At 49.8% G+C, this 16287-nt stretch overlaps 1 protein-coding gene across 3 annotated transcripts in view; it reads right to left on the bottom strand.

The window, feature by feature from the left end:
• Positions 1–16287, bottom strand: part of IDE (insulin degrading enzyme) — a 2084778-nt gene that overhangs the window by 898271 nt on the left and 1170220 nt on the right. For all 3 annotated transcript variants that reach the window (XM_069611370.1, XM_069611369.1, XM_069611371.1), the window contains one exon: positions 11723–11805. In XM_069611370.1, the coding sequence (XP_069467471.1) occupies positions 11723–11805 (83 nt within the window). The remainder of the gene's footprint in view (positions 1–11722; positions 11806–16287) is intronic.

Raw genomic sequence — 16287 nt, 5'->3', positions numbered from 1 at the left:
AAATAGCACAAATTAGAGATGAAAAATGGTTATCTTTTTACTTGCTGGGCTGCGTGATTGGTTCTCTGTGCCCCTTATGGATTAATCAAGAAATTGAGACCTGCAATCAAGCGTGGATTACTACAGCGATTAAACTATGGGACCCACTGGGCTATATGCAAAGTGTATATAGATGTTTATGTCAGTGCGTCTTCAATGCTATCTTTACTCAATAGTGCGCCCTGATGAAGGCGACCATAAGTTCTAATGATTGAACTAGATAATATCTTGTCCCTGAAACTTTATTTTTGAAGATACTACACTATTCTGTATCTATTGTAGGCACATAGCACTTTTGGCACCAACCACTTTTTGTGATAGCATCTTTACCTTGACTCAATGAAATTGTTTACAATACAGATGGTTATGCGTCACATTAAGTAGCAATAGATAGGTTGCTTTTAGATTCAATTTCTAGCTTTCTCTTGAAAAATTTGAAAAAATCTTTTTGCATGGTTTATAGAATTGAATGAATTTTAAGAATGTTATTTTGTGAATGTACCATGCATTTTTATGCTAGTATTTAGTGTTTTTGATTATTATTAAAATATAAAGTTATATTTGGTTATCTGACTGAGCCTCTTCCCTCTCCACATCCATTTGAATCCATAGTTACTTGAACAGTTTTTGTACTTAACCATGGGACCTTTGCCTTTGCTTCTTGTCTGGGATAATGCCACTGGGGCCTTTGTTAATTTGAGGTTTGTTGCTTTCCGTTTTTTTGCCTTCCTGTTTCCTTCTAGCATTCCGAGCCCTGTATTCTCTCTCTGTACGGACTGACAGCTCTGCGGGTAACCAGATGGTAGGCAGTCACAGCTGCCTAGTGGTCTCAGTGTAGTTCAGAGGCCCGTCGGTCTACCACGGGATCTCTGTGGTCACACCACCATCATCAATCTCTATTCTGCGTTCTCGAAGGATGCTCTGCATCCAGCTATCTGCTTCCCAGCAGTTTCCAAACTCGCAGGCTTAGCTGTCCCTGGAGTTTCCTGCCCTCTCTGGTGTTGCATAACCAGTGAGCATACCTAGCTGACGAATGTGCCTCTCTGCCTTTACTTGCTGCAGCATCTCTCTCCACTTCAGCTGCCTTGTCCCAGTTAAATGAAAATTTCTACTTAGAGAGACATTCATTTTCTCGTTGACAATAATAGATCGCAGTCTTTTCTTCATCCAAGTCTCTATATTGTATGTCCTTTAAGTTCTTTGATATTCCAAATAGGCCATTTCAGGATATTATTTTGGAGTTCCTCAGAGGAAAGGGAGTCCTTGTCCCAACAGCGGGAGTCTCTCCTGGTGAGATACCAGATGCCTCCAACCCTAGGGAAGGTGTTGCCGAGCGGGCTCACCTCCCTAGCCTCGCTGCGGCACGAGGGGGGTCCACTTGGGGAGAAGGGATGAATTTCCTCAATTTGTCTCAGATCTATTAAACTCAATATACAATGTCTGTTCCCCTTTATGGTACCTTCTCTGTGGAAGCGTTTGCTTCCCTGACACAGCGCTAACTTGACAGATGCCGTCCATACGTGGAGCTTGGGGATTCGCTCCTTCCTCAATGGTCTGGTCTCGGCATCTGTTGCTAGGCCTCTGGCCTACTGCTGTTTCGTTGCCGTCGCACCAGTAGAGGAAACAAAGGCTTCCCCGTTGTTAGGGAGAATTCTCTGTTAAGGCTAATTTCCCAAACCTAGTGTGTCCCCCCGCAGCTTTGCTGGATTTTTGGGGTTTATTTTTTTCTCCTGCTAAGAGAAAGACTCTTTTTTTCCCACTCTTAGACATGATTTGAGATATCCTTTGACTTTGTAATGTGTTTTATGGGCTATGGGGTCTTTTACTCCATAGGGTTTCATGTGGTTTTTTGGTAAGACCCTCAGTGCAGTAACACAGGGGTGTCATAGTGACCCCCCAACATAGACTCCATACCCTGGGACTGACTACTGTCTCCCAGGGCATGTAAATTCCCCATTGGCTTTATTAGTCCAAATTTGTGAAAAGAACCAGTACAAACCATCATATTGTGGAAGTACTGGAAGGGGTTAATTAGATTACCCCTGGGTCTGTTTTCAAGGGGGCACTGTGCAGTCCCCCCTTGACGAGTTTCTGGCTGGTGGCAGAAGTTACCACGCAAAATATTCCTTAGGAATATTTAATATGGGATTTTCCCATTCATTTTAAACGCACCACTTTTTGGTGCAATGTTAAAGATACCACCGGGTTATTTATTTAATATTTATTTCCCGGTTCGGTCTTTTTGCCAGAACTCGGTTTTAAAATGGCGTTTGTGTTCGCCTATGTAACTCCAACCCAAGTCGAGCCCTTTGTTCCACTTTTTGGCGGGCTTCTACACAGAAGCTTCCAAAAGTGGTGCCACTCTGTCTGGGTCTACAGGATGTGTGGGAGGGGGGTTTAGGTACCCTGGACTGAGTTGCCTCTGCAACTCAAGTCGCACTCTTGTGTGATTGGCCCACCACTTAGCATGTTTGAGTGACGGCTAGGACTGACGAATGGGGGTTTTCTGCATAAAAGCAGGGCTTTGGGGACTGGAACTTCAGAAGTCGCCACAGGACCAAAGAATCCGAAGAGGGAGAAGCCGAGCTGACCTCCAACTACGACACCACCGGTGGAGCCCTGCTGAACCGCCTCACCACTTCTTCCAACGACAGAGGAGATCTTCATCCCGAAGAGTCTTCTTTCTTTGACTGGTGGGGATAACCAGTTTGCCCGTCTTTTCGCCTTCCCGGATCATCTCGTGGCCGCGTTGCCTGTGCCAACCACCCCGGGAACCGGGATACCATGTTTTACCACTTCCGCGAATAAAAGGGTAGTACCTTTTAACCAGAGGACTCCGCTGCTGGTTTCTTCCCTTGCAGTGCAACGACCTTCAGCTTTCCTCCACGTCGAGATCTTCTCTTCCTCTGGACGACGCCGCGACTTGCACCCGCTGCCAGGAACAACTGCCCCCGCTGGAGGATTCTCTCCACTTTCAAGGTACTGTGTCCGCCTGGCCTCCCTCGCACCGGTCTGTGTGGGGTGTCTCTTAAATCCTCAACTTACCACTTGTGTTGGCCCTAGGCTGGCTAAGTGAACTTTTCTGAGCTGAACTAATTCCTTTTTGAACTCTCTGCAAGACTTTTCAAGCCTCTTAAACTGTGTGATCTTGGGCGCATTGGTGTTCTACTCTCTCCAAGAGAGAGCCTGGCCTATGAACTTTTTGCTCACAAGTAGACTTTGACTTTCCTGTCTTGCTGGGTGCTTCTAAAGTATTGTGTTGTATGCTTTTCTAATTTCTGCCTTTTCCCTCCCTTTGTTGATAACTTATTGGAGTGCCATCTTTAGTTAAGCGCTCACCTCTGTCTGAAAATAAGTGGTGTTAACTAAGACTTGTCTAATAAGGAATAAGGGATGTATATATATTAATATTGACTGTTTTGCACTTGCTTACAATAATAGTGCTGGAGTGTTTCTAAGTGTGTCTTTAAATACATTATATACTTTTATACCAAAGCTCTGGTCAGTGTTTGCTTGTGCTATTGTATTTTCGTACCTACCTTGTATACTCTATATACTGTCTAACTCTTCTTGAGAGAAGTCTGGCTGCTCAGCCACAGCTACCAGGTAAATCTGGGTGGTACAGACTGCTACCAATTGGGTTTACTGCCAACACCTGTAGTCTTAAGCCTTTTGCAGTGGTCCCTAAGGGAACTGCACAGGTTTCTGCCCAACACCCGTTGCCGCCTCTCTCGCCAACTGACTGCTCGTTCGGATGGGATGACAACATTCTGCTGTTTCGCTAGGCTCCGGCACACTTAACGTAGATCACCATTGAGGTAAAGGAAGAGAAATTCTGTTCCGTGGTAGATATTAGTAAAGAAAGTAGTCTGTGCATCCATATAAGCAGACATGGTGCTCTGGTCTGGGAAGTCCTTCTCGAACTGGGAGTCCTTCTCCCACAAAGGGGAGTCACTCTCAGATGGTACCTCTTGCCCCAACTCCCTAGGGTGGGTTTTGTGGGGCATCCTCACCTCCCGAGCCTCACAGGGCGTGGCTCCCCTCTGGGAAGAAGGGACAAATTGACCAGATTTGTCACAACATGCTGTATTTATAAATCATGTCCAAAACTAGGAGCAGCTGATTATGATGAAGTGAACTGTGTCAAATTACTCAAAGTGATAATACAAAGCAGGACATGCCATTGTAATGGTCAGTAAGTACCAGGACTAACAAAATCTGGGTAAAATACCTCATGAAAATATTTTAACGAATACAACTCACAAGAAGAGACTGGCATAGGATTTTTTAAAAAAAAGTACTCACTGTATTGACTGGGGTACTCTTAGTTCCCTTTCCTGCATCCTTGTGGGCGTCTCAACATGGGGACGGTAGCGGAACATTTGGCAGTGAAAAATCGATCCTCCCCTATACATTTAGTCCAGCGTGCAGTGGCACTGCCCTGGGAGTGGCAACGCCCCCCCAAGGCATCGCTCTCCGGCATCTTATCTCAGTCCCGTTTTAACACATCAGACGCTTTAATACCTGGCCATACTGAATATTTTAGCCCCTGGCTTGCAAGCTAGGGGGGAGGTGGGTTGGACCTATGAAGGAAAGGGGAATAAGGACTAGGGGTACTCTAGTCACTACACTAAGTAACTTTTGTTCGGTGGAAATACCCCCACTAATTAGACCATAGGGTGGAGCTGTGACAACCTGCCTCATATCTAGGACAAAGCAACAAGGTTCTGCAGAACCGCCTGTCCAAACTCTGCATCTTGCCTGGAGCTGGTATCCAGGGTATAGTGCTTACAGAATGCCAGAGTGGCCCAAGTAGCCACCCTTCCGACTTCCCAATTATCAGGTCTTTGAAACACGACGGCTGTGGCCTAAACTCGGACTGCATGGGCATGAATCGCCTCATGAACCAGTTTGCCCATAGCTGTATATGCCTCTGAGATTACCTGGACTATCCAACTGGCGATAGGAGCTTTGGAAGTCTGGTGCCGAGAGACGTGCCCACAAACTCGATGAACAATGCCTCAGACTTAATGTAGGATTTTGTCCGAGAGTGGTAAAACTTGAGGACTCTCGAGGTCCAAGGAATGCAAAGCCCTTTCGGCATCTGACTGCAGGCAGATTTTCTGATTCGGACGGAGTGACCACCTAGGGCAAAAAGTTAGGATGAGTGCACGAGATGACCGGAACATTGTGAAAAGTGGTGAAATGCTCACATGACAGAGCCTGCAGCTTGCTCACCTTGCGAGCCGAAGTTAGTGCAACCAGCAACACTGTCTTCAGTATCACCAGCCTGGGCCATCGGCTCAAAGGGTGTGCGCTGTAAGGCCGAAGGAACCATGCTGAGGTCCCAGAGTGGATGAGGCATGTGCACCGGAGGAGAAAGCCTAGATAACCCCTTGAGGTGGGCCTTGACCACCGTGTTGGCTGTTAAAAAAATACATTTTCTGGGGAACCGCCAGATAGATGTGGCCGGTATCGACCGGAACAAGCCAGTTGTGTGGAAAAAGCGAGCATGTCGTCCTAGGAGCAGATATGGAGGTCAAAACACTTATTCCTGTACTGGGTCCTCGTAGACTGCCTCCTGAATTTTGAGTTTTGGCTGGTCAGGAACCAGGCCGCTAGGGCCAGCCGGCCAGGTCTGAGTGCTCCACCGCCCGGCCCTGTTGCATCATGAAACCCCTGCTGGGGATCCAAAGGCGGACCGGTCTCTGGGAACACAACTGCACTAGATCCGAGAACCAAGCTCACCATGTCCAGTGCGGGGCTATCAGGAAGAGGCTGCAGCCCACCGACGTCCAGAACTTGCGGAGGGTCCACGGGAGCAACGGTGGAGGAGGAACACATAGCACTTGCGGCCGTGCCAGCAGAGCTAGAATGCGTCCCCTAGAAACCCCTGACCCCAGCCCGCCCAAGAGGCAAACCTGAATTCCAAGGGCCCCAGAGGAGATGCGACAAAGACTAGATCCGGAAAAAAAAAAACATGTGAAACATGGGCAACAATGAGTTGATGTCTAACTCCCATTCATAGTTCAAAAAAGGTAGCAGGCGCTCCTCTGCAGAAAGAACATGGCATGATAAAGTGTTCTGAGATGAGAGTTTGCAGCACACACTTTTTGCTCACTGTACCTTTCACAGATGGGAAATATTGCAAGGAACTTGGGGTTGGTCACCCCGAGTTACCTGGGGGCAACCAGACGTGGACTCCCTGCTCACTGTGCTCAGACAGGCAAAGCTTCACCTCACTGATGAGGCCCAACAAGGCTGAAACACGTGTATGGGGTTGCTTTTGGTACTCTTGTTCAGAGAAGAATTGCCATTGCATTTCGGTGCTAGACTGCCCATGTGGGCGGGACAAAGACTGATATGCAAATAATATTTCCCATCTGTGAAAGGCACAGTGAGCAAAAAGCGTGTGCTGCAAACTCTCACCTCAGAACAGGTTATCATGCCTTGTTCTTTCTGGAGAGGAGGGCCAGCTACCTTTTTTTGAAAAGTCCCATTCATAGTTGTTGAACCCCAAGCAGCTGAGCAGGTCTGCTTCCACATTGCTGTCCCCTGGAAGCTACATCTTTTCTTAGGGCCCATTGCCAGATCGCCACCGCCTGAATGCACAGGAGGGCGGGAATGGGTGCCACCCTGCTTGTTCAGGTAAAACATTTGTGGAATTGTGGGTCCTGACCAGAACCGAAATGTCCATGATGAGAGGCAGAAAAGCAATGAGCACCAGGCCCACTGCTCTCAGTTCGAGCAGATTGATATGCAAGAGGGACTCCCTCACATGCTCCAAGAATGGAGTAGGCCCCAGAGCAGCACCCCAGCCCGAAAGCGAGATATCAGTCATCACCACCAGAGTCGGCTCCAGCTGAGTAAACTGGGCTCCCACTGCCACATCGCTGTCCATCAACCACCAGAGAAGGCCTAGGAGGAGGATCTGGGGTATTGGGATCCTGTCTGACTGAGAGCCCAGTCTCCTGCTCCCAATTGGCCGCTAGGTGGAGCTGGAGGTGTCTCATCTGGAGGCAGGCGTGCTAAACCGTGAGCATGCAAGATGCCATCGTGCCCAGAAGGTGCTGTAATTACCACGCGGAGGCTGTCGAGTTGGCCAGAAAGTTCCCAATCGCCTTGCGGAGTGAAAGGAGCCTCTCGGGCATGGGGAACAACCACTGCACTGCCGTGTCCCAGCACACTCCAAGGAAAACCAGTTCCTAGGCGGGAGTCTGCTTGAGGAAAAAGCCCAGCTTGTGAAGACTGTCTGCCAGCCGGTGGCAGGAGTGCACCAACCCCTCAGGCGAGCTGGCTCTGACCAGCTAGTCCAGATAAGGGTTTAGGTGGTGGCCTTCCAGGTGGAGAAGACCAGCCAGCACATTCATCAGCTTTGTGAACATACAAGGAGCTGAACTGAGGCCAAAAGGCAGCACCTAGTACTGGAAGTGGTACGACATGATCGTGAACATTAGAAATTTCCGATGCGGCTTGTCGATGCGGACATGAAGGTACGCATCCTTTCGGTCTAGGGAACACATCCAGTCCCCTGGGGACACAGACTCTGCTATGTGCACAGGAATAATCATCTCGAAGCTTTCAAGCAGTAAAGACAGTTTGAGAAATGACCGGTCCAGGACAACCCTCCAGCCAGCCTGGACATTCTTGGGTACTGAAAAAATCCTGGAGTAAAAGCCAGAGCCCCTGACTGAGTGAGGAACCGGCTCAACTGACTGCATCTCCAAAAGAGAAACTATTAACCGTAAAAGAGCTGGGGACCTTATCGGACTTAGCGGAGAGGATACGAGAGGAAAAGGAAGAGGAAGATTGAATCCTGTGGAGACTAGAGAAAGGATTCAAGGACTCTTGGAATAACGATTCCGGATATCTTGGAGGAGAGCTACTGGCCCCCTAGCGGAGAGCTGTGTTCCCTGACCAATACATCACTGCTTCTTGGCGTCGGAGGCGGAAGCGGAGGAGGGGAAGCGGAAAAAACATGCAAAGTCTTCTGCGGCTTCCTCCTGTGGTAACTGGGCGACCTGTCAGGCCTCTGTGCACCACCGTCTCGAAATCCCTTGAAGCCGGTGAAAGCTTGGGGCTTGAAGTCAGTCCTGCACTGTGACTGAGGGCGGGACTTCTGCCTTGGTTTAGTCAGGATGCTAAGGACTTGGCGGTCCTCTTTGTCAACTCATGGGTGGACAGATGAAAAGGGTCAGAGCCCTCAAAAGGAAGAACCAGGATCCGCTCTTGCACATCTGCTGAGAATTTAGTGGCATGCATCCACACCATCCGTCTCATCTCAACCCCCAGGCACAGCCCTCTGCTGGCTGGGTCAATGTGGGAGACCGAAGACTCCATGAGGACCTGTGCAACTGCTCGGGTGTCCGCCAGACCAGCCTGGAAGGAGACCTGCCTCTAAAGGGAGATCAGGCAGAAACTCCCCACAGCTTCTAGTTCGCCACGGCAAGAAGGGCATTGGTGTTAGCCTGCCGCAAATGCAGCCCTGAGAGGACATAGCAGCGTTTGCCAAAATACTGACAGCTGGAGGCGGCTCCCACAGAAGAAGACAAAGATGATGGCCACCACTGAAGAGTGGGGTGGAAGGCCAGGAGGACTGGGTCCCCATCCAAAAGCCTGAACAGGCTGTAACTTCTTGTTCGCCTAGGCGTTGGCCCTGGGCTTCTCCCAGACCTTGCCACAAGCAGGACATCCTTCTGGAGTAAAATGCCTGAGCGGCACATGGTGCGTCTATCCAAAATCTCTGCTAGCACTCCTGACTCCTGGGGGCCCTCCTCTTGCTTGCGGACCCCCAAGAACTCAAGAAGGCCCTGAAGGCAGTCATGAAAGGCCTTTACAGATGCTGAGGGTTCGTCGTCCTGGGTATCGCCGTCATCACCCCGCCCTCTTCTCCCCAGATGGAGGGGAGACCCGGTCCTGAGACACCAGAGCTGGAAGAGGTCCCCCCTTCCCTCCGCTTCCCCCTCTTGATCCGGACCTGAAGATCACTGTGGATCCAATGGCAGCTGCAGGGGAGGCGTGGTGGTACAGGAGGCGGCGAAGGGGTTTGACGAAGCGGTAGGGCCTGGACTGGAGGAGGAACCGGCAATGGCACTGGTAGCGCCGGAGGAACCGGCGGAGGGCCCAGAGGTGGAGGCCTAGGATGCACAACCTGTTTGATCATTTCCTTAACTATACCCTTGAGGAGCCCAGTCATCTGCGTGGAGCCCATGAGGTGGAGGAAGCATTCGAAGAAGCGTTCCTCGCAGGGCAGCGGATGCTGCGGGAGGCGGCCCTTAGCAGCGCTGGGTCTCTGTTCCTGATCGAGGCGCCTGTGGGGTGTAGCTACAAGGCAGCGATGGGTAGATGTATCCAAACCAACCGCCTGTACCATAAAGTCTGCCGACGCTTCCCGAGGGAAGGGGACTGGAACATTCTTGCATGGCCCACTTCATGGGCGAGGGACAGGGTAAGGCCCTGATCCGAATCCAAGATGACTGCCTGTCTAGCAGGCTCTGCAACGTGCTTATCTGGCATCTTGGGGCCTTGCGCCACACCCTGGGCGGGAGGGCGCATAGACACCATGCTGGATCAGACATGGGATCATGCTGGATCAGACATGGGAGGACGATCCTTGGCCCTCAAACCTGAAACGGAAGCATCAACCTCAGACAGCTCTGGGAGGCCCAGATAGCTCTGCCTGTGGGCCGGTAGTCCAATCGCCCCGACCCACGACCTGGGAGGAGGGTCCAGTAGGCTGGGTGCCCTCAGCATTAGAGCAGGTAGTCGTGCTGGGTCGTGCTACGGACTGACTCTTGGAGGTAGAACACTAGGGGCCAAAGAGAACAAACGCGATAGCCCCTCCGTGGACGTCCGGTAGAGCTCCCCATCGACTTGTGAGCCAGTAGCCTTAACAGTCTCAGATCTGGCAGAACCAGAATCCAAGGTATCCTTAGTAGTGGAAGATCCCAGAAAGGAGTCACCGCGCTGAGGAGCCTTACTAAACAAAGGGCCTACCTGGTCTTGATGTGGGGTCCTGGTGACAAACTCTTTAAGATGACCAGTAGGAGAAGCATGGAAGATCTCCCTCCAGAGAGAAAGGCAATTCTTCAATGCCCTGTGACCGAGCACGCTGCAGGCCATGCACATGCCCCAGCGGTCGTCGGGCTCCATGCACTCAAAACAGAGTGTATGGGGGTACCTGGCTGGGAACGAGCGTTCGTAGGATAGCCATCTTCCTGCAGCCGACATGCACTGGGGGAAGCAAGGCATCGAAGTGAGGTGAAGATTGAAAACAAAAAGAATAAGAGCGAGCAAGTGGAAAGTTAAAAACATCTCTGCGCCTAGCTGCCAGGCCAAACACCGTCCATGCAGAAAAAGGGACCAAGGCGAGGTGCCAGAGGGTGGGGCCAGGGCTGCGCTCTGAGCGCTGGACTAAGTTTAAAGGGGATGCTCAATTTTTCGCTGCCAAAGTTTTCGCTACCATCCCCATGTTGGGGGACGCCCACAAGGATGGAGGAAAGGGGACTGGACATACGAGTATGTGTCAGACAAGAAATTGCATGTTCTTTAGTACACCGATCCCTTTGTGGGATTGGCTACAAGTGCAGGCCGGACTGTTCAATGAAGGATACAGCAATCTTTTCAGAGAATAACTACACATAGTGGGAATCACTTTTTAAATTGATAATGCACCAAGGAATACTAATTGAGAAAGGGAGAGTGGAAGTGTACCTACAAAAGAATGTACAACTTTTGGAATTTCTGTTGTAAGGCTCAGATGTAAAGTCTGGGCTACACAAACGGTGACCAACATTTATATTGTGTTCAATGGAAGACTGAGGAGAAATACTAACTTGTCTGAGGCAAATGGTCAATGTATATATAACATGAACCAGGTGGCCTGCCGGTAACTTAATGACAAGAATGGTGTTGAATTCTTCTGTATGATGAATTACAGGACACGGATTGTAAATGTTGCTGTTTCGGTACATAAATACAAATACATAGGATCTGAAATGTAGCAGTTGCAGAGCAGCAGAAGCCACTTTCATCAGCTTTTGTAATGCATAATAATATATTGTGAATTAGTGTTATGCTGGTCTAGGGGCTTATATAGCAGGTTTTACAGTCACACGATTGTGCTAGTTAATAGTACACAATTAAACCAGGATAGATGCGAGGAGGGGCACCAAGGTATGCCAGTCGACTAAAGGACCTACTAACAAACAACTGGAGGCAAGAATGTTTTCGGAACCTGGCAAAACCCCAGCAGAATACAGAAAGTACTTGGCAATCAGGGAGCGACTGCAGACAGCTAAAGATGTGTATTAATGCGGGCCGGATAGGAAGCACTGTGTTGAGGTACACAGTCGATAAGGTAGCAATGTGGACAAGTCTAATAGTACTAGCAGAGACCTGAGATTAACAGCCAAACAAACTAGGGCATATATATATCCTGGAAACTTAATCATACCTCACTAGCTGAGCAATAGTAGATATGCCAGAAACAAGCTGATTACGGCAAGGTAAGATTAATGGGTGAAAATGAGTTGGAGGAGTTGATTTAGAAGCACAAAATCTGAATAAAGCACTTTTTGATAAGATAAACTGAACAAAGGAAAACATGCAAAAATGCAAATCGTTGTTTTGGCATTATGCAAAGAAAAACGAAAAGGCTTATTAAAAAATACATCCATCTTACCTGAAAAACTCAAAGTTGAGACAAGCTTTTGGTAAGAAAAATTTATCATCCTGCTTGAACCAGAGTTTGCTCATAGCAGTGTCCTTTGGAGGAAACAATAAGTAACAAGTCACATTCGAAAACATGTCAAATAAATATGTTCCATGTTGGAAATCAAATTAAAACATCACAGTGTGAAATAAACTGGCTGTGCATTTCTTAGCAGAAAATAAAACACAATATATTCACCTCGAAAAAAAGGGGCCTCTTCCCTGCACCAGGGATCAACCACTCATATTCCAAGGTGCAACCACCCGTACAGCCTGGCCATAAAACCCTATTGATGTTCTTTTCATTTTTCTTTCACGTTTTCAGACCCACCTGCTTCCTAAGACCAAATTGTGAATGTCACAAATCCATTTGCTACATTGTCTACATTTATTTTCGTCACACATGAAAAAGAATGCGGGATAAGTAGGTTTTCTTACCCAACTATTATCATTGGAATCCTTCAATCTCAAAATTTTAAGCATGGAAGATTTGGACTTCCATAAAAAAAAGAATGACTTGCACATCTTTAGGCATAGAAGGAAAAACTTACTTACCTGTAACTGTGGTTCTCCAGCAGGTCTGGCATGGATTCACATGCTCATGAATATTCCCCGTCGTCAGGCTGGGAATCCTCGGTAAAGAAAAAAATCAGTTTCATTTCTGAACTGTCCCTTCTCCTAACAACCAATCACTGAGCTCTGGGTCATACTGCCCCGAGCCAATGACTGCCCTCTACATAAGCCCCTCCTCTGGCAGCCATCTTCAGATTTGGTAGCACGTAAAATGGCAGTACGACCAAGAGAAGAGCCGCAGAGGGGTAGGCGGAAGGGTTCACATGTGAATCAATGCCAGACCCATGCTGGAGAACAACAGTTACAGGTAAGTAACTTGTCCCTTCTCCAGCATGGGGTCTGGCATGGATTCACATGCTCATGAATAAAGACTACATAGCAGTACACACATGCACAACTACAGGAGGTGGCAAGGCTCAACATAAGCATCTCTTACCACCTCACCAGACTCACCTTCAAGCGAACAGGTTGTGCAGCACTGCTTAGCCGACTCTGGACTCCTCCCTGGAATCCCAGTTGACGCAGTACAATTTTGTGAAGGTGTGGGTCTACCTCCACGTAGAAGAGCTGCAGGGGCACACCAGAAAGTAACGCTGCTGTAGCAGCAATCGCTCTGGTAGAGTGGGCTTTCGGACGGCCAGGCAGCAGTCGGTTTGCCAGCCAGTGACAGTGGGTGATCCAGCCGGAGAGCCAACTGGAAATGGAAGCCTTGGACAGGGCCTTCCCATGGTTCACAGGACCAAAGTTCACAAAGAGCTGAGAGGTTTTCCGAAAACTATTCGTGTGGACCATAAAACTTCAGCGCTCTAGCCACATCCAGCGAGTGCAAAGTCCTTTCAGCCGGAGACGAAGGTGTCAGAAAAAAAACACAGTTATCACCAAGGGCTCGCTTAGATTAAAGTCTCCCCCACCCGTCACGCAGAGGTGATGGCCACAAGAAAAGCTGTTTTCCATGGCAAAAAATGGAGTGGTGCAGAATGCAAAGGCTCGAACGCAGGCCCCATGAGCCTAGTAAGCACCACCACTGAGCTCCCACGCCGAGCCTGTATCCTTCACCGGCGGGAACGAGCAGAATAGTCCCTTGACCAATCGGTGCAACCACACGGATGGTCGTACTTGGGATCTGGTGTAGCGGGAGATAGCTGCCAGTTGAACCTTGATGGAGGCGTGGGCCAGCCCCGATTTGGCCAACGACAGCAAATATAGAAGTATAAGAGAGGCCTTGACCCTCAGGGGGTCGATCTCCTGGGAGCGGCACCAAATAGCAAATCTTTCCCACTTGAGTCTGTAGCATTTCAAAGTAGACAATGCTCTAGCCATGGCGAGAACTTCCTTGCAGTCTGCTGGGAGATCGTAGCCACTGAATTCCAGCGCTGCAGGAGTCAGGCCTACAGGTTCAGAGACCCTGGATCAAGGTGAAGAATGGCACCTCCTTCCCTAGCGAGAAGATCAGCAACCACTGGCAGCTTGACTGGTGGAGACGCTGACATGCTGAGAAGGTCCGGGTAAGATCTGCCTCGGCCACTTCGGGGCAACGAGGATCATCCGGCACTGTTTGAGTAGACTGATGAAGTAAAAACGTCAATGGAAAGAACGCATACAGAAAGAAGCCTTCCCAAGGGAATGAGAATGCGTCCCCCATGCTCCCCTTCTGGGGGAAATTATAAGTTACTCAACGTAGTGACTAACATACTCTTAGTCCTTATTCCCCTTTCCTATATACTGCATGGGGCGTCTCTTCCAAGGGAAGAGAGACAGAACCTTTTTCACCAGAAAAAAAAACCTTCTTCCCCTTTAAATTTAGAGGCACGCGGGGGTGCAGCCCAGGGAGCATGCGCTGCCCTGACTCCGCCGCCACACCTCAGTCCCCATTGACGCATCGACAATGGATTTAACATTGCCTAATGACACCAGTATTATTAGGGGGGAGGTTGGTGGGATGTATGGAGGAAAGGGGACTAAGGACTAAGAGTACGTTAGTCACTACGGTGAGTAACTTTAATTACTCTTATGTCCCGTCCCCTTTCCTCCATACTGCATGGGCGATTACAACTTAATGTAGCCCCAGGGTGGAGAGGGGACCCTCCCTTAAGCAAATGGGTTCCTGAGAACCGCCTGACCCAAAGCCGCATCCAATCTAGAGTCGGCATCCAAACAGTAATGCTTGCAGAAAGCCGAGGGAGTAGCCGAAGTGGCCGCCCTGTTTATGATTTGCCAAGGGACATAGCGCTAGAATGTGATAGCTGTTGCCTTGGCCCTGACTGTGTGGGCGTGCATATTGGCCCGGAGCGGCTTGTGCTGGCCCTCGTATGCTTTCTTGATGGCCGAGACCATCCAGCGAGATATGGAGGCCTGATAGCCTGGACTTGAGCCTCCGAAAGTGACAAACAGGGCGTCCGATTTGCAGAAGCCCTTGGTCCTGTCCAAGTAGAATTTCAGGGCACGCCTGACATCCAGGCAGTGCAGCACTCTCTGTGCTTCGTCCTTAGGGTCGGCAAAGAACGTAGGAAGGAACAAGTTACTTACCTGTAACTGTTGTTCTCCAGCATGGGTCTGGCATGGATTCACATGCTCATGAATATTCCCCGTCGTCAGGCTGTGAATCCTCGGTAAAGAAAAAACCAGTATCAGTTTCGTTTCTGATCTGTCTTTCGTAGTAATAACCAATCACTGGTCTCTGCGTCATACTGACCACAGCCAATGACTGCCCTCTACCTAAGCACCGCCTCTGGCAGCCATCTTCAGATTTGGAAGCACGTGAAGTGGCAGTATGACCAAGTGAAGAGCCGCAGAGGGGTAGGCGGGAGGGTTCGCATGTGAATCCATGCCAGACCCATGCTGGAGAACAACAGTTACAGGTAAGTAACTTGTTCCTTCTCCAGCATGGGGTCTGGCATGGATTCACATGCTCATGAATAAAGAATACATAGCAGTACACACATGCACAACCACGGGAGGTGGCAAAGGCTCAACATTAAGCATCACATCAACTCAACATTAAGCATCTTACCTCCTCACCAGGCTCACCTCAGGCGAACAGGTTGCGCAGCACTGCTTGGCCGACCCTGGACTCCTCCCTGGAATCCCGGTCGACGCAGTAGAATTTCGTGAAGGTGTGCGTCGACCTCCACGTAGCAGCCCTGCATATGTCCAGCAGGGGCACACCAGATAAGAACGCCGTGGTAGCTGCGATCGCTCTGGTGGAATGGGCTCTCGGACGGCCAGGCAGCGGTCGGTTTGCCAACCGGTGACAACACATGATACAGCCGGAGAGCCATCTGGAGATGGAAGCCTTCGAGAGAGCCTTCCCCTGATTGACAGGTCCAAAGTTCACAAAGAGTTGTGACGTCTTCCGAAAACCCTTCGTGCGGTCCACGTAGAACTTCAGCGCTCTAGCTACATCCAGCGAGTGCAAAGTCCTCTCAGCCGGCGACGAAGTGACGGGAAGAACACAGGTAACACCAAGGGTTCGTTGAGATGGAAGTCCGACGGTACCTTGGGCATGAAGGAGGGGTGCGTCCTGAGCACTACCCTCGTGTCGTGGAAAGTCAAGTACGGGGCCTTGCAGGAAAGGGCCTGGATCTCTCCCACTCGTCGTGCGGAGGTGATGGCCACGAGAAAAGCTGTTTTCCACGATAGAAACTTCAACGGGGCCGAGTGCAGGGGCTCGAACGGAGGTCCCATGAGCTTGGTCAGCACCACGTTGAGCTCCCACGCCGGGGCCGGGGCCTTCACCGGCGGGAACGATCTGAACAGTCCCTTCATGAACTCTTTCACCAGACGATGAGACCACAAGGACGTCCGCCCCGTGGTTCTGGTGTATCGGGAGATCGCAGCAAGATGAATCTTGATGGACGCGTGTGCCAGACCAGCTTTGGCCAGCGTCAGTAGGTACGGCAGTACTTGGGGAGCCGTAATCCGTAGAGGGTTAATCTTCTGTGCGTGGCACCAGACAGAGAACCT

Source organism: Ambystoma mexicanum, chromosome 8, assembly GCF_040938575.1.
Source record: "Ambystoma mexicanum isolate Mex_15411 chromosome 8, UKY_AmexF1_1, whole genome shotgun sequence".
Taxonomy (NCBI): Eukaryota; Metazoa; Chordata; class Amphibia; order Caudata; family Ambystomatidae; genus Ambystoma; species Ambystoma mexicanum.
The sequence above is the reverse complement of the archived record's forward strand: the minus strand, read 5'-3'. Positions and strand labels throughout refer to the sequence as shown.